This window comes from Mercenaria mercenaria, chromosome 1, assembly GCF_021730395.1.
Source record: "Mercenaria mercenaria strain notata chromosome 1, MADL_Memer_1, whole genome shotgun sequence".
NCBI classification, from domain to species: Eukaryota; Metazoa; Mollusca; class Bivalvia; order Venerida; family Veneridae; genus Mercenaria; species Mercenaria mercenaria.
This window is the reverse complement of record NC_069361.1, coordinates 10,000,001-10,022,580: the sequence shown is the minus strand read 5'-3', so window position 1 is coordinate 10,022,580 and position 22,580 is coordinate 10,000,001. Positions and strand designations below refer to the sequence as shown.

General features: G+C 34.9%; 1 protein-coding gene across 1 annotated transcript in view; it reads left to right on the top strand.

Annotated features, from left to right (window-relative positions):
* Positions 1-52: 52 nt before the first annotated feature.
* The window catches only part of LOC123545015 (protein expanded-like), a 25,066-nt gene continuing 2,538 nt past the window's right edge, over positions 53-22,580 (top strand). The window contains exons 1-13 of the mRNA XM_053539486.1: positions 53-167; positions 2,010-2,174; positions 3,367-3,457; positions 4,215-4,294; positions 5,493-5,572; positions 5,948-6,134; positions 6,819-7,043; positions 7,436-7,507; positions 9,631-9,802; positions 14,009-14,209; positions 14,501-14,596; positions 15,257-16,212; positions 16,665-22,580. The exon at positions 16,665-22,580 is cut by the window's right edge and continues 2,538 nt beyond it. Of these exons, the coding sequence (XP_053395461.1) occupies positions 2,079-2,174; positions 3,367-3,457; positions 4,215-4,294; positions 5,493-5,572; positions 5,948-6,134; positions 6,819-7,043; positions 7,436-7,507; positions 9,631-9,802; positions 14,009-14,209; positions 14,501-14,596; positions 15,257-16,212; positions 16,665-17,324 (2,916 nt within the window). The 5' untranslated portion in view covers positions 53-167; positions 2,010-2,078 and the 3' untranslated portion in view covers positions 17,325-22,580. The remainder of the gene's footprint in view (positions 168-2,009; positions 2,175-3,366; positions 3,458-4,214; positions 4,295-5,492; positions 5,573-5,947; positions 6,135-6,818; positions 7,044-7,435; positions 7,508-9,630; positions 9,803-14,008; positions 14,210-14,500; positions 14,597-15,256; positions 16,213-16,664) is intronic.

The following is a 22,580-nucleotide window of genomic DNA, read 5'->3' as shown; positions in this document are numbered from 1 at the left end:
TATATTTTTAGTAAAAAATTAGCCGGTTCATTTTTTAAAAAAGAATTAAAATTTAGAGATTACGTTTACACTTCAAAACGAGGCTCTGTGGAATATAGCAAAGACGATTGGAATGTTTGGAATTTATCAAATTAAGCAATGTTCACACCAATATCAGCTTTTAAATGGTATTTCATTCAATTAAATAATCCACGAGGTTTCATTTCGTATTGCTTTTTGGTCTGATTACGCAGAGTTTTCTTGGAAACTGTTCACATTCCACAGGTGTCCTAGGTGTTGCATGCTAAACATTTCAAAGGGGTTGGTCACAAAGCAAAATGATACCAGTTTGAGATTTTCACATTTTGCTACTTAATGTGCTGTTAAATGATTTCTTTTTTAGTATCCAGGCAGCAAAAAGCTATAGCTGATGTTAATTTGTTAAACTTTCTATTATTGAATGAATTTGGGTTTTATGCTTGCCAAGGATTTTTTTTACAAAAGTTGGTAAAAGGCATGTGCCTTCCCTGTGCGTTATGGGGAAATTTAGTGTTTTTTTTTTCCAAAATAGCATGCTGTTTAAAAAAATTGTGAAAACTAAGAGGTGTATAATGCTAAAATTGAAAACAATGTTTGTAAATCTTATAATGATAATGAAACAGAAAAAAAAAAACACCATACAAAAGCTTTGAAAACTTTAACTGGTCATTCTCGATGTCGACATTATAGGATAAATCCCCTTTTCCAGTATTAACCACCGATAAACACCTGTTCCCAGTATTACGGTGAGGGGGGTTTTGGCCATTACGCTATATAGCAGTAGTGTTTAGATTATCCTTTTTTCAAGGGTTAACAAAGGAAAATGAATAAAAAAGTATTGCAGGTTATCATAAAACATAGTTGTAAGTAAGATGTAGCAAAAATATCCTCAAAGGTTAATTTATTTTTGAATTTTTATCTTTTATTCTACACTGCCGCTTCTGTGGCTCAATACCAAAGGTGTCAAATTATTCGCATTTTTCAAGTTAACAAAATATTTTTGCAAAAATTTTGTTGCCGAGGTCGTAAAATAATATTTTCATTGTGACAAAGTAAGAACTTTCCTAAATTCTTATCTTCTGGCAAAAATAATTGCCAATATTCATGAATATTGTATACAGTCTTTATATTGGTTAATCTTGCCAGCCCCTCTGACCCTATTTACGGAAATACCGGAAGACGGGATTTGTCCTATAATGTCAATATGGTCAATATAGTCTGTACAGTGACATTTCTCTGTCTTCTGCATCTTTTGACATTTCGATTTCCAAAGTCTTTCCAGTTATCGTTGGTGCATCCTGCCACTGGTTGAGCCTCATTAAGAGCATCAAGATGGATTGTTTCAGTGATTTTATAGTATTTGCCTTTATATACCTTTGGATACATGTATTATTTAGTTGTTTTCAATTTGAATGGTGTGACGGTCGAATCAAGTAACATTTAAAATCAGTTTTGCCAGACCAAACCGTGAAATTTCTTGAGTGTAAAACAGTAAATTAGCAGTAAAAAATTCAATTAGAGCTTTTTTCAAATAAATTTATTCCTGAACAGTGAATAAATTTACACCTGAACAGTGAATAGATAATCATAATTTCTTATAAAACATGTATTCTAGTCTATGCCCTGGCTATACTTTAGTCCATACAGTTTCTCGGAACGATTTATGTCTGTGACAATTTTTACCACAGTTATGGCCCTTGGATAGTTTTGCAATATGGAATATACAGAGAAAAATCGTTTGTGTCCATATCATCAAACACTATTGAAAGGATATGCCTGAAAGATTCACAGATGAAGAACCGAAATTAGGTCAGACCTTGATGTGCAGATGATCATAAATAATGGACTTTTTTCTGTGGCTTTTTTTTCTAGAATTTTGGCCCTTCCTTAATTTCACTAAATAAGATACACACCTGGATAGACACTTAGACAGATATTTACTTTAAGAAAATAATTGTAACTTTTATTCAGTTTGTTTGTTTTTCTTTCAGGTGATGAAATCAGTGGCTAGTTGTATATCAGATGGCTATGTGTTAGCCACATTTGGGTAAAGGTGTATAATGTCTACACTATCGGGGTCACAGACATCAGGAAAGAAAAGAAAGGCAGTATGTGTGCAGCTGTTGAACAAAGAAGAATATGTCTGCTATGTAGATGTAAGCATTTATGTTAGCTTGTAACTCTGTGAAATGCCCATTTGAAAACAGAGCACAGAATTAATTTATTAAATGATTGCTTTTTATTATTGAGATCATATCTGACAAGTCTTCAGAGTTTTTTCACCATTCATGACCATTTTGAGTTGATTTTATTGAAAACGTATGTACTGAGATAGAGTAATGTATAGCAATGCTGCTGTCCATCCTATGTCCCAAAATCTTGTGTGTCCAACTCCAGGGCTTTTTTCCTCAATAAATCTACCGCAGTCCCAAAGCAAAAAAGTTTTTTTTTCTCAATTCCCAAATGAATGTTAACTTTCGGTGTTCTTGCTGCTTTACAAAAGTTTTGCTACTTTATCTGTTTATTTTGGTTCAGACAAAACAACACTTATAATAAACTGTTGAAACAATTATTAAAATGCAACCCCACATTTGGAAATTTTACACACAAAAACACCTTTATATAGATGACGGTGAATTTAATTTTTTCCCAATTTAGAGCATTTTCTCAATTCCTCCTGTGTTGGTGGCATTCCCAAAATGATGGAAAAAAGGCATGAATACCTCCCATACTGTTAGCCTCATACTTTCACAGATGAACAAGCTTGATGTGCAGATGAACATAAAAGGATTTTTTTTCTGTGACAATTTTTACCACATAGTAATCATGGCACTTTGATAGTTTGCTATATATAGAATTTAGAGAAAAATCTTGTGTGTCCAACTCCTCCAACACAGATGAACAAGCTTGATGTGCAGATGGCCATTAAGGAAGGAATTTTTCTGTGAATATTTTTACCACAGTCATGGCCCTTTGAGAGTTTTTGCTATATGAAATATAGAAAAAAAGTCTTGTGTGTACACCTCTTCCCACACTATTAGCCTGATTTGCTTCAAACTTCCACAGATGAATAAGCTTGATATAGAATAGTTTTACTGCAGTTATGGCCCTTTGATAGATTTTGCTATATAGAGCCTTAGAGTTAGAGGATGACACAGTATGAAGAGACATCCGTGTCCTATGAACACAAGTCTAGTTATTTTATTTCTTGATGTGCAAAATTGAATATCTGCCAATGTTGCAACATGTAATTAAGAAATAAATTTTATAAGCTGTTTTCCTGTGACAGTAGTTCGATTCAGCAGCTTTATTTTGACATTGTCTATCTTATTGGTATTTATATTTCAGGTAAAATCAAAGTTCCAAGATGTTTTCAACCAAGTAGCAACATATCTTACACTTAGAGAGACAGAATACTTTGGTCTTGCTTTTAAGAAAGGTAAGCATTATTGCAGATTCATGGATATATTTTTGATAAAAGCAGGCCTCGCTCTGCCATTAGCCACTGTAGCCAGTTGCTAATAAAATGCCACTTTGGCTACAAATTTGATGGTCCATTTTGCAATTTTAAGCATATTTTTGTATGATTTTAACAGCTTTTTCTTTATTTGGCTACAGCCAATTATTGGCCAAGGCAGAATGTTAGTATCTCTGGAAATTCAGCAGTACTATTATTCTGCTTACATGATATAATGTGCACATTGATTGATACTAAAAGATGTCAGCCAGCTATGAATATTTCAGTCCAAAGGTTGTCAGCCAGCTACCAATGTTTCAAACCAATGGTAGTCAGCTAGCTACTATTGTTGATACAGAAGGTTGTCAGCCTGGCAGCTACCAACATTTAAAACCAGAGGTTGTCAGCCAGTAACTAATGTTTGGAACCAATGGTTGTCAGCCAGCTACCAATATTTAAAACTAAAGATTGTCAATTAGCTTCAACCAATGTTTGAAACCAGTGGTTGTAAGCTAGCAACTATTGTTTGATACAGAAGGTTGTCAACCAGCTACCAGTGTTTGAAACCAAAGGTTGTCAGCTACTACTGAAGTTTTGTAAGCCAGCACCTACTTTTCTGTGATCAAAGAGGTTATCAAACATTTCAAAATTATGTTTATTTAATGATTTTATCAAAGTTGTGCACAATTTATATAAATCATATTTATTAAATGCATTAAATAACATTGTTTAATTGTAGAAGGAGAGTACCATTTTGTATCAAATGATGACAAGGTACACAAACACACACACAAGACATGGAAAACGGGGCCAGGAGATGTGAGTACAAATATAAAATGTGGAGCTGTCAAGGACTATTTGGCTAAATTTTGCTGCAAAGAATACTCAAATTCGTCTTTAACTTTTGTGAATCAAGTCACATGTCTAACAGCCAGCAGACTTTTTATGCCCCCCTTCGAAGAAGGAGGAGTATATTGTTTTGCAGATGTTGGTTGGTCTGTCGGTCGGTATGTAGACCAATCCGTTGATAACTCAAGAACGCTTGGGCCTGGGATCATGAAAGTTGATAGGGAGCTTGGTCATCACCAGCTGATGACCCCTGTTCATTTTGAGACCAGTATGTCAAAGGTCAAGGTCACAGTGACCCTGAACAGTTAAACAGTTTCCGGATGATAACTCAAGAACGCTTGGGCCTAAGATCATGAAAATTGAGAGGGAGGTTGGTCATAACCAGCAGATGACCTCTATTGATTTTGAAGTCATTAGGTCAAAGTTCAAGGTCACATTGTCCAGGAACAGTTGAACGGTTTCTGGACAATAACTCAAGAACGCTTGGGCCAAGGATCATGAAAGTTGATAGAGAGGTTTATCATGACCAGCAGATGACCCCTATCGATTTTGAGGTCAGTAGGTCAAAGGTCAAGGTTATAGTGATCCGGAACAGTTAAACCGTTTCCAGGCGCTTATTTGAGAATGCTTGGGCCTAGGATGACGAAACTTGATAGGTAGATTGGTCATGACCTGTAGATGACCCCTATAGATTTTGAGGTCAATAGGCCAAAGGTCAAGGTCACATTGACCCGGAACAGTTAAACCCTTTCCGGACGATATCTTGAGAATGCTTGGGCCTAGGATCACGAAACTTAATAGGGAGGTTGGTCATGACCAGCAGATTGCCACTGTTGATTTTGAGGTTAATAGGTCAAAGGTCAAGGTCACATTGAACCAGAACAATAGAAATCTTGTTTATAGTGAGCAAATAATTTCTGTTTCTTGTGCAATTACTGAATGCATCAAGGGGGGCATTTCGTGTTCTACGAGCTCTTGTTAAAATTTATCATTTGTTCAGTCTGAACTTTTTTGCAAGATTTTGTCTTTTGCATTTTGAATATCAGAAGAAAATTTAACAAACTTTTTATCTGTTTAACTTAAACCAAAGTAGGGTAGAAAAGAGGAAAGCCTAATCAAAGACGCGTGTAATAAATAATACAAGAAACTTCATTCTGTTGTTTTGCAGGGATTCGATGGTCATGGAAAACCAATACTCACTTTGTATTTTCGTGTACAGTTCTATGTTGATCAAGTGGTTCTTCTTAGGTATGGTAATTTAAAAGATACAACTCTTTGAAATATATACATGGTTTGGTTCACTTAAAAAATGTTAAATGACATGAAATGACATATATCTCAAAATTTATTTTTGTCATTCTCTGGATTTAATGCTTAAAAAGGTTTTGAGCCAAAGTTAATTGTATGGTATCTTTTTGAAAATTGAGCATTTATTTTAGTATTTTGTTCTAGTAGAATTAAGCCAAGAGGAAAAGGGTGCATTATTTACAAAATGATTTAAGAACTATTTTTCAATTGAAATTTCCTTGAAATGTAAGACAATTTTATTGAAGTATTAAGATTTTGACATTGTGGTTACTAGCATGTAGTGTAATACTGTAAATATTTGCACTGGTGTTTTAGAGAGAAAGTAACGCGTCATCTCTACTATCTACAACTGAAGGATAATGTATTTAACTACAATCACGGATGTCTGGAAGAGAAATGTTTTCAGATAGCAGGGTATGCTCTACAAGCAGACTTCGGTAACTATGCGGCTGCAGTGGAACTTGACAACTACTTTGACCCTCGAGAATACTTCCCAGCTTGGGTAAGATATGTGCTACATCCAATGCTTCCATGATGCAGTCATTTTTATATAGAATATTTGAATAGTTTCAAATATTAGATTTTTTATTGTCACCCTGAAATATGTGTCACTGTTACAAAAGTTTTGCATGTAAGCAGGTTTCTCTAAAACTGCTTGGCCAGATGCTTTCGAACTTCACACATGTATCTGCTTCATTAGATAAACTCATCAGACCAGAGGTTTCTGTAGCTACCACAAGCCAATCGGGGATATACCGTTTTCTGTTTCTGTCACAGTGTAAACAAGGGTTATTTTAAACTCCATTTTAGAATTATGTTTCTAAACAAATTACTTCCCTTGACAGTACTGTTCAATTTTGCGAATATGATTTGTCCTACTTTTGACAGACGAATTGCTAACAGTCACCAGTTTTACTAATTTGTTTAGCTCGATTGTGATGAAAGCTTCAAGATTATTGTAACCACTCTTGAGTCCGCTTCCTGGAAAAACCAGTACTGTTGTCATGTGAGAAGTCATGGTCATGACCCCAATGTGGCTCGAACCCATGACCCCTGGATTGAGCGGCCGACACCTTATCCACTAGATTATAACTTTTTAACAGATAAAGCTATTAAAAAATGGTTTTCAACATTGTTTCTCTTAAAAATAGATCTTTCTATCAGTTCTTAAATTTTATCATTATAGATGGTAGATCTGCATGGCCAGTCATATCTTGTGAAAAACACACCGGTAGTACATCGTGATCTACAGAGTGTATCCCGTAGTGAGGCAGAATGGAGGTTTATCAAGGAGACATCTGTACCTCCCTCAGCACACAATTTACACTTCTATAGGCTTCGCAAGAAGAAAACAGACAAGGCTTGGAATGCCTGGCTAGGAATATGTGCTAAAGGAATTGAAATATATGAGGTGATTTACACAATCGTATAAGCAGCTGTTTATTTTTTGTTGGTCAGGAATTCTGTTTAAAGTCTTGCATGGCTCCTATTATTTACCAGCCAGGTAGAACAAATATTTCAAAATAATAGATAAAACTGTGTTTTTTTCACTGGTCTTAAGCTTCATACATATTATATGAACTGTTACTGTCGAGTAACTTTTAATTTTCTTTTTGCCATGTTAAAATGGCTTTAGACATCTAGAAAATAATGAAAAAGTTAGTAATTTGGTCATTTTAAAACAAAGTATAATGCTAAAGATGTACTATTACAGTTGATTATTGATATGTTGCAAACTGAATTGATGAATTGAAGTGTGGTCTTTCAGTTACATATACCTTCATACTGTTTATTTTGTTGCAGGATTTAGATGATGGATTTAAAGACTTGATATCAACATTTTTATGGCCAGATATAGGAAAGTTAACATTTGATGTGAGTTATTTTTATCAGATATAATATTATGGTAAATGTTTGATGAAGTTAGTATGAGTTGATACAGTCTAACCAGTCTTAAGCAGCCAGCCAAGGGAAGCAGACAATTTGGCCGCTTAAGCCAGGTGACCGCAGATCGGAGGTGCAGCCAGTATATGTACTTTTCAGACTTATGACCAGTTTAGCCTTTAGGCAATTTCTTTTTGGGTTTTCCATTATTATTTTACCAGGATACAATGACGTGCATTTGCCTTCGCAATACGAATGGTCTTCCTAGCAATCTAAAACTCCGGCGTGGTTTTTTTACTACAAAAAATTGTTACAGACAATTTTCCAACTTCAAAACAAGTTTGTTTACAATTTTCGCCATTTTGGTAAGGGAAGCTACTCTCCACGCTTATTGTCTACGCTAAATGTACGATTGCCGTTGCGTTCCGTAAAAGATAGAGTGGTTTATATTTTTTCAAACACAATTAATTTCATATAAACTAGATAGTATTTTGATGACAGAAGTATAAAAAAGCACAAATATTATGCTACTAATTAGTTATCGGGTATTATCTTTAACCGAGGTCAAACTGTGAGCAACAAATATGACACGAGGTGACACGCTAATTGCCGATAATTGCTGGCCATTTGATCATAACAAAAAGGGGATTACACCTTTGGTTATCAGTTTTAATTGAGAAGCTCATGTCATTTTGTTGTTCTTGTGGTGAAGTCACGCGAAACTAAGCAATCACGTGCTTCTCCAAAATCGGGTATCTTCGGCGATTATTGCCTAAAAATAATTGGTTTTGGAAGAAAAATGGCCGCTGAAAGGGGTCAAATACGGCAGTCAGGAGGCAATTTCAGTGGCCGCTGGCCGCAGACGGCAGGTGGCCGCTGAATAAAGTGATAAAATAGAGGAAAATCCGTCGGGGGCGTCATAAAATGGCCGCTGAACGGAGGTGACCGCTGATCGGAGGTGACCGTTAGTACAGGTTAGACTGTACATAGTATTGTCATATTGAGGAAATGCCCAAAGACTTTTAATCCCCAGCCACAAGTGGTAGGGGGTTATAGGAATGGTCTCTGTCTCTCCATCCGTCCTTCTGTCTGTCTGTAACATTTCGTGTCCGCTCTGTATCTCCTAAACCCCTTGAAGGATTTTCATGAAACTTGGGTCAAATGATGACCTCATCAAGATGATGTGCAGAACCCATGAGTCAGCCATGTCGGCTAAAGGTTAAGGTCACAACTCAAGGTCAAAGGTTTGAGCCTTCCATTTCATGTCCACTCTGTATCTCCTAAACCCTTGGAGGATAATCATGAAACTTGGGTCAAATGATCACCTCATCAAGACGATGTGCAGAACCCATTAGTCAGCCATGTAAGCTCAAGGTCAAGGTCACAACTCAAGGTCAAAGGTTTGAGCCTTCCATTTCATGTCCGCTCTGTATCTCCTAAACCCCTTGGAGGATAATCATGAAACTTGGGTCAAATGATCACCTCATCAAGAGGATGTGCAGAATTTATAAGTCAGCCGTGTTGGCTCAAGTTCAGTGTCACAAGTCAAGGTCAAAGGTTTGGGCCTTACATTGTGTCCGCTCTGTATCTCCTAAACCCCTTGAAGGATTTTCATGAAACTTGGGTCAAATGATCCCCTTATCAAGACGATGTGCCAAACCCATGAGTCAGCCATGTAAGGTCAAGGTCACAACTCTAGGTCAAATGTTTGAGCCTTCCATTTTATGTTCGCTCTGTATCTCCTAAACCCCATGAAGGAATTTCAATAAACTTGGGTCAAATGATCACCTCATCAAGACGATATGCAGAATTCATGCGTCAGCCATGTCAGTTCAAGGTCAAGGTCACAGCTCAAGGTCAAAGGTTTACCCTTTCACTATTCATAACAGTGGCGGGGGATTTAGCCATTTTCAGACTGCCTTGTTATTTACTGCGGCTGTGTGATATTTGGTTTTAGTCCCAAGTACTTTCATGATTTTTTGCACAATATGAAAATAATAAAAAGCATTTATGTCACAAGGTTTTTGTTTCATCAAGTAATCTATTTGTATCTTTCATGTTTCATTATAAAGTTTATATAAGTTTTTGAGGTTATTATTTCTTTTAATTTCCAGAAAAAGAAATTTGAAATCCGTTCGGTTGGGACGCCATCTGGCAGAAAGTTCACTTACTACACAGACTCAGATGTGAAATCAAAATACTTACTAACTTTATCACGTAATACACACATGTTTCAAATGGCTATACAACCAAAATTAATGGAGATCAGGCATTTAGAAGAAGAAGGTATTACATCTCATTTCTAGCTTTATACCCCTTTCCAAGATAAGAGAAGAGGGGATGTACTGTTTGCTTATGTTGGTCAGGTTCATAGACACTTTGATTTCCAGTCAGTAATTGGAGTGCTTCAGTCTAAAGGTCAGGTTCATAGACACTTTGATTTCCGGTCAGTAAGGCCATCCTTAAAAAATTGTTTGTTTGCAGTAACGCGACCGACTCACGAAAATCGCCGCGACTCAAACAATTTTTTAACCCAAAACTCGGATTTTTTTTTATCGGTGCCATGTTTTTATTCATTCCTGTTTCGTTATTACTTTTGGGTAACTATTTTTATTTGTATTTATAAGTTTTCCTAGACAGTGTTCGTTGAGGTTCAACTACATGAATGATCGATATGACCGATAAGAAACAAAATATGTGAATGTTACGCTTTCTGTATACCGCTAATTAACAAGTGACACAAATACGATAATAGGCTGCTCTTCTATGCATTGTTTATCAATTAACTTTTACACATTGATCAATAAATACCTTTGGCAATGACGGACATTATTGTACCAAATACAAACCGCGAGAAGCCCACGTGTCAGTCGGCACGTGGCATGATTGACATCTGCCAGAAGCTGATTAATATACCAAGCTCCGCCTACTGCCATACTTCCGCTTATGGCGGCGAACAATATTCGAATTCACCGGAATTTTGATTGACAAGGGGCAGTTCTTTCGAACTCGAGACGCATAAAAGAAATTTTCCTCGGGTCAAGCCGACGCACGGGAAATTTTTTTGTGTGGGTCAAATACGAGTTTTTCTCGATAAGTGCGAGTGAAAACCCAGAACCTCGGGTCTACCGAACGCCCTGCCGATTTCCAGATATACTTCAAAAATTCATGCAAAAAGTTGTTTAAAAAATTCCACATTGACAAATCGTGGTACATAGTGTTATCTGTGCAATACTGCAGGCGTATTTAACCGAGTTGTAGATTTGTAAAATAATGATTTTTCTCGTACGTAAAACATCTGGGATAGATAAATTCTTGGATATCTTTCTGTCATAATTTCTCAAACAATTTTGCAAACAAATAATAATTTTAGTTTTGATCTTTTGTCGTTGCATAATCTTTTTAATCTGCCCCGAGGATAAAACTGCAGTGACACTGCACAAGTCACTTGGAAAGAGCACAATAAATGTCAAAAATATTAGACAAACAAAATTTTCTTACCTGAAAATTTATTTATAAAAGTTAAACATCCTTTCAATGCAATGACTAAAACCAGTGAAAGAAATCCATAATGTTTACATTTCTAGATTTTCCTATTTGCATGAGATTAAATTTCCATGGGTCCACTTTTTCCTATTTTTCAAAACCCAGACTTTAGAAACATAGTTATTATTACTGAAACTTTCTGTGACTTAAATAATGTTACTGAAATTCATGCAAATTTTTGACACCTGCCATCAGAAACTGGGTTTAATCTGTTTGACAACTGTTTCTTTTAATGTGTGCCGACAGTAGCAGATCAAAGAAGACATGTATTATGTGTGATGTCATAGTGATGTCACTGCTATTGACATGTATTTAATTCAAGAAGTGACTGTGAAATGCTTTTATGGGTTTTTGTGTTTTGACTTTGAGTGCATTAGCACTGGAAGCTTGATTTATTTTTTGCTGATATAGAATTAACCTAGCTTTTTTTTTAATTGTATTCATATTCAGATTAGGCTTTTCTTGGTTAAGGCAATCATTGCAAGAGAGAAAAAAACTTTAATTTGCAGTTTAATCACATTAGATTCACAAGGATAAGAAATTAGGTTTACATTGATAAGTATATTTAGTTCCATTTTCCACTTGCATGTCATGGCGCTATTAAAAATCTTTCCGCGTTTCCCTAAAATCACTCCACCTCTCCCTAAAATCTCTCCACTTCTCCATAATCTTAGCTGAGGAAGAAATGACTTCTCCCTAAAATATTAACATTGCTTAAGCCCTGAGTAAACAATGTAAAACAAGTATTGTTATTATTATTATTAAGTATTGTCTTAAAATTACATGATACATAGGCTTTGAAGGAGTGCGGGTGCTAGTAATCAGACTCAGGTCTACAGGGTATTAAAATATCAAAGATTTTGCTATGTACTTCAATGCTGAATCCTAAGGAATGTAATGTTTTTTTTATTACCCTAGCCAGTGCAAGGACATTCAAAAGGTCTGGCAAATTATTTTTGTTTAATATATTGATAATCTTAAATTTTTAAGTTCATATGGAGATAATAAGCTCTGTTTCTGACTGGTGTCAGGCTATCTGTTGTTTTTATTGTTATTAAAAAGGTGATATTACTAGTAATATTAGTATTCATACTATGTGAAAACTACCACCCTTGCAGATATGTTACAATCAAGTTAGCATTCTACAGAGAAGTGTTAGTACCCAGAAGGTGTACATACCAGAGGGTTAAAAAGAAAATGCAGGTGTTGTACAATTAGCATACAAAAAAAAAAAAAAAACGAAAAAAAAAAAAAAAATCCCTACCTACCTACTCACACTAAAAATTCTGGGTCGCGTTACTGCAAACAAACAATTTTTTAAGGATGGCCTAATTGGAGTGCTTCAGTCTAAAGGTCAGGTTCATAGACACTTTGATTTCCAGTCAGTAATTGGAGTGCTTCAGTCTAAAGGTCAGGTTCATAGACACTTCGATTTCCGGTCAGTAATTGGAGTGCTTCAGTCTAAAGGTCAGGTTCATAGACACTTCGATTTCCGGTCAGTAATTGGAGTGCTTCAGTCTAAAGGACAGGTTCATAGACACTTTGATTTCCGGTCAGTAATTGGAGTGCTTCAGTCTAAAGGTCAGGTTCATAGACACTTCGATTTCCGGTCAGTAATTGGAGTGCTTCAGTCTAAAGGTCAGGTTCATAGACACTTCGATTTCCGGTCAGTAATTGGAGTGCTTCAGTCTAAAGGTCAGGTTCATAGACACTTTGATTTCCGGTCAGTAATTGGAGTGCTTCAGTCTAAAGGTCAGGTTTATAGACACTTTGATTTCCGGTCAGTAATTGGAGTGCTTCAGTCTAAAGGTCAGGTTCATAGACACTTTGATTTCCGGTCAGTAATTGGAGTGCTTCAGTCTAAAGGTCAGGTTCATAGACACTTTGATTTCCGGTCAGTAATTGGAGTGCTTCAGTCTAAAGGTCAAACTGGAAAGGATGATTGCCTGTAGTTAGTAAGCGAGTCCTGTTGTTTTGAGGGACTAGTAGGTAAAAGGTCAAGGTCAAAGTCACCTTGAAACTGAAAATGGTTCCTGATCAATAACTAGAATGCTGTTATGAAGGATGGTCATATTTCATAGGATGATTGCCTGTGATAAATAGACAATCCCATTGTTTTTAGGATCAGAGGTCAAAACTTAAAATACAGGTGCTAATCAATAACTGGAGAATACTTGGGCCTTCAGTTATCAGACTTGATATCATGATTATGTGTGGTCGTTAGATGATCCCCTTTATATAATAGGGGCTTTGAGATCAAAGGTTACAGTGACTGAGAGAATGCTTTGACCTAGGATCATCAAATTTTATAGGATGATTGCCTATGATAACTACATGATCCATTTTATTCGTCAAATGTAAAGGTCACAATGACCTTGGGACTAAGAACAATTTCTTATCAATAACTGGAGAATGCTTGGGCATAGTCTAACTTTATGGTTGCTTTGAATCAGTAAATCAAGGTCAAGGTCACAATGATCTTGAGGCTTAAAATGATTTTAATGAACAGAGAAGGCTTATTAAGGCCATTTATTTACTTAACTAAATTTAGTCCAGGGTCATTAGGTCGAACGTCAATATCATAGCATACTTGAGACTGAAAACTACGCACCCAGTTACATTGTGCTTCAGACAGGCAATTTGTTTAACATGTTTTACAGATGGCATTTATTATGTATCAGTTTTTGAAATATTGATGATGGGTGTAAATTGTAAAAAAAATAATGAAATCAAACTTTATTTTAAGTATAAATACTAATTCAATGCCAACGTGTTTAGATGAACATTTCCACAAGATTTTTTTTTGTCATTTTGGATTTGAAGTACGTTTAGATAATGCATAATATTACGCAGAACTCTGTGTGATATCTTAATTGTAATAGGTTGAAAATTCATGATTAAATTTGAAAAGCAGAAATAAATATTTCATTTATATGTTGTAAACAGATAAGAGACGGTACAGAGAATCTTACATACATGGAGAGCCTCGAGATGTAGTCAGCACTCCAGGCTCATTCCGTACCAACATCTCGCCACGCTCTAAGACAGCAATGGGTAACCGTTATTCTGTGGTCAGTGACACCAGTTCCAACACTACCTCTGGTATAGCCAGCGATAAAATGACAGTCAGCTTCGAGGAAAATGATGGTATATCTAGTTCTGCAATCATTGTTAAATGATTGAAAGTGGATAATCAGAATTGTCATGTAAATTTTCTTCATTAGGTGTCATAAAAAGGACATTTACCAGTATCAGTATCTGAGGTTATAGACCATTTTATTTTCCACTTCTTGTATTTATTGGAAAACAGTTATCTCCTGTTCAGTTCAGTACTTTTTTCCATTAAAACAAAAACAAAAGCTGTTTCACATCTATAAAGTGGTGGGACTTTTACATTTCTAAGGGATCAGAAGTAACATAGTTATTTATGTGTTTCAGATCGTGAAATAATTATCGACACTCCTCCAATGCCGTCAGGAATGTTATTAAACACCCCTAGTCAGACCAGGAGCAAAATTGTTTCAACTCTTCCAGGTAAGTCAATTACTAACCATTTCAGACTTTTTCAGTGAAATACTGGAATCTTTAAGTGAAATATAACTGCTTTGAAATGGTGAAAAAAAGTTTTCACTGGTATGGAACTACACTTGAATTCGAAAGAATATAAATTATAAATAATGAGAATTTTTTTGCAAAATATACTTCAGTAAGATATTGATGTATGTTCAAATGTTTTTATCAAGATTGCCATGTAGTGTGAATATTCTTTCAGGGAACCAGTCCCAGTTTTAGTTATATTGAACTTTTAGTCTCCCATGAATATTTGCTTTGACGGTAACTTTCAAGTTTTCCTCAATTTACTGGATCATTCAGGCTGTCACAGTTAAAAAAGTTTTGACCAGCTATTTAAAATGTTAAGTTGATTCAACGCTTGTAATCTGTGGTTGCTACAGGAACAGAAACTGTTTATGCTTGTTGGAAATCTAGGATAGTTCTTACAAAAAAACAATGTAAAACTGTGATTTAACAGGATGATCAGTGCACTGGTTGCAAGGGCAGAATCAATCATGTCCAGCATAATAAGGATTAATACTTGTGTCAGATAATATGCTTGCTAGTATGATAATGCACAGGCTTAAATAACCAAATAAGACATATTTATTGGAGTCATGTGATATTATCTTATATTTTTAGGTTATAAACCGTCTCCGCTACCAGGTGCCAACAGAAGTCCAGTTTTAGATCACAGCAGTCAGTTCAATGCATACACCTTCCCTTCAAATCGTGTGCAAGTTCACTCGCCTCCTTACAGATTAACCAATCAGAACAATGTTAGTTCAGGCAGCGTCCAATCAGATAGGAGTGGGAGTGGCCAGTCAGAGGCTTACTCTGTAGACAGCAGTAGTAGTGGAAGCTACAGGAAAAGATACAAGCAACAACAGCCACAGACAGGTGTTTATAGTCCAGTTGTACCTTTATATTCAGAAATACAGGTTGAAACAGGTGCAAGGGAGAAAACGTCACAACCAACAAGTCGTAGTGCCAGTAGAAAAGATAGTTTTAAAGATATTTTAGCCGAGTTACGTGCACATCAGAACTTAAATATAAATATGTTACCACCGAATCAGCCACATTTGGTTGAGACACCGGAGTTAAAACATGTACCGTCTTTCCATATGGAGGATTTAGATTATCCTCATAGGTCAGTATCAAGGTCAGGGTCGTCAGACCACAGAACTAATAAATCTTTCGAAAGTGATCTGTCTGCGCACTCCTCACAACATACGAGTATGAGTACAGTGACGTCACATGACTATGAGAATGTTGTACTCCTGTCTCAGGAGTCAGTGGCCAGTTATCGTAGCAGTGAAGGAATGTTACTAGATGCTATTCATATAGGAGGAGGTGAGAGATCACTGCCAGATTCCAGCTACCACAGCAGTGAAGGACTTGTGTCAGATGTAAGCTATCACAGCGATGACAGAGTATTACAGGAGGCAGAGGAGATTTTACTGCCTCCTATGCCATTTTCAGATGAACAGGCATTGAAGGATATACCTGTTGAACAACTGCCAACAGATAAACAGTCGGAATTGGCCGTGACACAGTTGCCAGAACATGAGGCAGCCCATGATGCTATGGATCTAAAGGTATTGAAAGTTAGTTAGTTATATGTGCATGAGTTTATTGATAACTATTGATTTTAAACTGAAATGTAATTTAGTATTTTGTAAAGCTTCCACTAGAGTGTAGTGAAATATTTATGCATATTGCTTTTTAACTCATTGGTGCACAGGTAGAGCTTCGCAGTCTTCATCCAGAGGTTGCAGGCTCAAATTCTAATGAGATTGTAGTATGACTGCAGTCTCTGCCAGTATTTACCATGACAGGAGGACTGGACAGAAATCCAGGATATTAGAAGCCTTCATATAGTGTCATTCATTTACAATCCTTGATGATATAAATTGGTTTAAACAAATATTTTTCTCAAAGCTTCTTAACTGTGGATTTGTACTTAAATTTGGAAGTTAAGCTGTTGATAGTTAAAATATGTATTATGTTGATACTTTGTTGAATTACCAAACTTTGTATTAATTTACAGATAACTGATCCAGAGGTTCAGGTTGGTGAGGGTGGAGTTAAGAAAGGGAAACCAACACACATAAAAGTAATGAACAAAAAAGAAGTCCTTCATCCAGAGATTGAGGAAATACGAGGCAAATCTCATGCATTTTCACTTCCGTTTATAACAGCACTATGCAATGATAAGACATTACAACCAATACACAGTAGATCTGGGAGTATAGCTGGCTCTTATGATATGTCATCGATTCGCTCGACTGATTCAAGAATATCTAGAATCTCTCATGATACAGATGTAAGAAGACTTTCAATATCAGGTTATCCTGGTAGCACTAGCGGCACTTTAGTTAACAATTCTTTCAATTCTCACAGACCATTTAGCTGGCATAGTGAAAGTTTTGATTTAGATGCACAGTTAGCTAATCTGACAGCGGGTAATAATTCTTTGTCAGAAAATCATCGTAGTGTTCCACAAAATTTGACAGACTTTAACTCGGAAGCTTCTTGGACAACAGCAATCTCGTATGCAACACCAGGAGGACAGAGTTCAGAAAGGTCACCAGAAGTAATAGCATCGCAGTTAATGATACCATCAAAGTTATCTAGTGGGGGACATAATTCTACAGAAGCAAATATTAGACATAAATCTTTAATGAATGAAAATATAGGGATAGCATGATAGTTTTACAACAGAATTACAACAGAGCAACATGATAGGGCTGCATACATTTGTATTGTTAAACCTTTGCTTTTTTGTAAGAACTTTAAGGATCGAAAAAATGACAGTTTGCAGTACACAAGTGTTAAAATGTGTACTATTGTAAAATTTGATGAGTTTTCCTGAAGCTTTATTTTAACAGTACTGTAGGAACTTGTGTATAATGGGCATTTATAATCTACAGAAGCACTTGCAAAGTGGGAGTGTATATTATACACAGAAATAGACATTTTTTTAATTTAAAATAAGTTTCATTACGATTATTTGCTATTTCAGTGAAGGGAAACCAAGCTTAATGCTAAAAACTAAGAATCTACATGTGCATTATCAACAGATACATATTATACATAAGTATTTATGGTACTTTTGCTATTTATGCTGTGGTAAACCTGACATCTATGTTGAAAATCATTGTCATGAAGTGCTGGGGATACAAAACGTTATACATTGTGTAAGTTGTAAGGTACATGTGATCAACATACATAACACAGCATGTATAACACAGAATATTTAAACACGATACATTATGAAAAGTTAACATTTATAATAGTTGAATTAAAAATAATATTGATATGAAATATATACATTAAAAGGTATCATTCATTTTACACTTCCATAACATATAGAGATTTACTAATCTGTGTTATTGAATTGATTTGTATGTGCTAAAACTGATGTTAGTTTAAACTGTATTTATGGTATTCCAGTTTTAACACAACTCAATTGATAATACATTTATATGTTTATGAATGCCACTTTGTATGACAGCATTATGTAAGCAAAATGGTAAATATCCAAGTATTGTACAAGGGCTTCCGAAATTTTGAAAACTCAATTTGTCCAAGACAAAATTAGAACCTAATTTATTTCAGTTGGGAATAAATGAAGAAGCATCTTCTCCCAGTACCATATTGCAAGATAAACAAAATGTAAAACTAAAAGAGACTAAAATTTATTGTTGTGGGATAGTATACTATCAAGCAATTTTTTTCGATTGCATTGTGCTGCATGTAGCCACTACAGTTTGAAAATTTTAACAACTTTTTTATGACTCCTTATTTGAGGTAAATATTGAAATAGAAGCTCAATTTTTTGGCCATGTTGAAATTAAAACTTTAAGTAAGTTTTGAAAAATCAAATAATTACAAAATTAATTTTGTTGGCACCCTTTGTGATGAATACAAACTCATTCTTACTAAATGCAATACGATTTCCTTCATTGTTCGTACTTGTATTCAGACATTTTCTTTGAAATAAAACTTAAGGTAGGTCTCCAAAGATAAGTTTTATGCAGATACTTCCTCTGATTATCAGACTGACACGTTTTTAATGTTCATAAAAACTTACAATTGCATAACACAGTTGGTATGAGCCAAAATCAGTTAAAATATGAAATTTTATTATCTCAAAAGTTAGTTAATGATTCCAATCAAAAGTAATTACAACATTGAAATTGGCTAGATGCAAGCATCAAAGTACATTTCTGTGCTAACACTATACAACCCATGCTAATTATGGACTGATTACCAAAGTTTAATGTCGTGATTATTGGAGAGTTGAACATGCAATCAAATATTTCTTGCTGGCAGGTGGTTATATATTGAGATTTCAAAACTTTCTCATTTTATGAATTGGCCTTTAAAATTAAATATAGGTCAAAAACTGACAAACTAGCTATTTCCGAGGCCCTGATTGTACATGCTGTTGAAATTGAGATTCAAGTTTTCCGTTTCATGTATTCCTCAAAGTGATTCAGTTTTCTGTGGAAAAAGACTAATTAAAAATAAACATAATGGGTTCTTATTCAGAAATTTGGTTTTAGTGCCATATCTTTGTGTTTTGTTGTAAATCTGTTGCAATTCGTGTTATGTAAATAACATTGTCTGGTTGTTTTGTTTGAGCTGAAATCAAGAATTGGAACTTTTTAAAATGCTTGCAATATAATCAAAGTGTATCTGTAGTAAACAGAAACAATTTTAAGGGTTTTATAGACTGTGAGGTCTTCATGGTTTAACGTTGTGTATATTTGAGTATCTATGTGTTTATGATATATTTGCATATCTTTGCCAAAGTTTGTGATATTACCATTATTCAGAATTTGTAATGACAAGCAGTTTCTTTATATGTTCTAAGTTTTGCAGTAAATTTGTTTTCAAGATGAGATTTGCTGTATATAGACTGATTTTTTTTCTTTTTTTGGCATTACATATATAACATGGTGTCTCAGATTTAATCTTCAAAAAAAAAAAGAATTATTTGTAAGTAGTCTGTAATGAATTTTGAACAGCAAATGAAGGCAGTATTTGCCAAAGAAGGCAGAATTTGAAACATTTTTCCACCCCACTTGGTGTTAAACAAAACAGCAAAATTCAAACAGCAGATTTAGCCACATTCCTGTTGATCCTTTCCAGACCTTGTTTAGTTGTAAACCATCCTGTCTTATCTTATTTACTATGTTTGAGCAGAGGAAAACTTTGTAGCTGTTTTGTCTATTTGAAAAAATAAAGTACTTTTACTGTAAATTATGGCAAAATAATGAAGTGTTTATTTGGGGACGATTGGCTGGATTAAATTGGTCCAATAAATAGGTGTGTAAAATTTTTCTACAGTGATGGTAGAAACTAGAGTCGAGTGTAAGTTTATTATAGAGGTCTTCCAGGTTTAAGTGAGAAATTACTGGTGTATCATTGATGATAGATAGCATACATTTTATCATTTGTACATACTTTTCATTAGCATCTAGTGCAATATTTATATAGATTATTTAACCTTTTTTTGTATATACACACAGAGATCAATTTATTCCAAATCATTTTATTGTACAGAGAAAGAAATCTAAGAGTTTTATATTCTTGTACAGATTGTTTGTTGAGTTTTTTTTAACTTCAAAATGAATAACCCTATCTTTAAGGTGATATAACATTAACTTTGATAATAAAGTGTAAAATTGAAACAGTTTATTTGATTGTACAATTACAGGTTTTAAGATTTTTACTGTATATGATCTTCCAGCTGGTGCATTGGACTTTTGAGATATTTATTTGATAGATTATTGCTTAGTGTGATAGTTGATATGAGCCGCGCCGTGAGAAAACCAACATAGTGCGTTTGCGACCAGCATGGATCCTGACCAGCCTGCGTATTCATGCAGTCTGGTCAGGATCCATGCTGTTGGCTAACTGTTCCTCTAAATGCAATAGGCTTTGAAAGCGAACAGCATGGATCCTGACCATACTGTGCGGATGCTGGTTGCAAACGCACTATGTTGGTTTTCTCATGGTGTGGCTCATATGTTTGTTGACTATTTGATATAACTTACACAACTAAGACACTGATTTCAGTGAAGGCATGTATTTTCAAAATTTTAAAATTGATTAACTTTATTATTTATTAAAGAAAACAGCTCTGATAATATTCAAAAGAAAATACAAATGATATAAAGGGCTGAAATGAATTCATTATTTTCTCTTTCTTTTTATATATACTTTATTTTTAAAGATTATAGATTTTACACAATTTCTTCTTTAAAGCCTTGAGTTGAACATAAATAACCAACTGATTTTGCATAAGACTCTGCAGAAATATTGGTTTGACATTTTTTAGTCATACTGATATAATATTAAATCTATATTTATATCCTTTCAAATGCTTTAAACCCAGTCACGAGATAAATGATGAAACATCTTGTGGGCAAAGCAGAAAAAAACACAACATATTTACCTGTACAAAAGGCCTCATAATGTTCAGTTTAGCAGTGGTCTTAAGTGTGACCTTGTACTCGAGGCACAAAATAACACTGAGTCAGATAATATGGAATTAATCTTCCTGCCTCTACTTATTAGCTCATCTGATTTTTTGAAAAAAAATGATGAGTTATTGTCATCACTTGAGCGGTTGTCGGCGTCGGCGTCTGCGTCGGCGTTGCCTGGTTAAGTTTTATGTTTAGGTCACCTTTTCTCCTAAACTATCAAAGCTATTGCTTTGAAACTTGGAATACTTGTTCACCATCATAAGCTGACCCTGTATAGCAAGAAACATAACTCCATCTTGCTTTTTGCAAGATTTATGGCCCCTTATGTACTTAGAAAATATCAGATTTCTTGGATAAGTTTTATGTTTAGGTCAACTTTTCTCCTAAACTGTCAAAGCTTTTGCTTTGAAACTTGGAATACTTGTTCACCATCATAAGCAGACCCTGTACATCAAGAAACATAACTCCATCTTGCTTTTTGCAAGATTTATTGCCCCTTTTGGACTTAGAAAATCAGATTTCTTGGTTAAGTTTTGTGTTTAGGTCAGCTTTTATCCTAAACTATCAAAGCTATTGCTTTAAAACTTGCAACACTTGTTCACCATCATAAGTTGACCCTGTACAGCAAGAAACATAACTCCATCCTGCTTTTTGCAAGATTTATGGCCCCTTTTGGACTTAGAAAATATCAGATTTCTTGGTTAAGTTTTATGTTTAGGTCAACTTTTTCTCTTAAACTATCAAAGCTATTGCTTTGAAACTTGCAACACTTGTTGACCATCATAAGCTGACCCTGTACAGCAAGCAACATAACTCCATCCTGCTTTTTGCAATAATTATTGCCCTTTTTGGACTGAGAAAATAATTTTCTTGGTTGAGTATTATGTTTAAGTCAACTTTTCTCATAAACTATCAAAGCTATTGCTTTAAAACTTGCAACAGTTTTTCACCATCATAAGTGGACACTGAACATCAAGAAACATAACTCTAACCTGCTTTTTGCAAGAATGATGGCCCTTTTTAGACTTAGAAAATCATGGGTAGGACAATATTTCTATTACACAAAAAAAATCAGATGAGCGTCAGCACCCGCAAGGTGGTGCTCTTGTTTTTGAATTTGCCATCAAACTTTACAAATGACCTGTGAGTTGTTGAGTTTGATATTAAGCAGCCAGTCAAGGAAAAAAAACAGATTGGCTGCTTAAGATAGGTAACCACTTCACATAGGTACAAAGATTTTCAGTGGAAAATATAATATATATCTATAGCATGTGGCTAAAATATGAGTACTGTTCTCTAGTATTACTAAATGGAAGATACTTCTGAATTTTTAGATTAAATAAAAAAGGTGAGATTGTTTCTGTCTTACTGACCATGAGTGAAGAATTGAGTAGAAACTAGGTGTAATGTGATCGTTAACTGGGGCAGGAAGATGCATTTGGAAATGAAACAAAAAAAAAAAACAG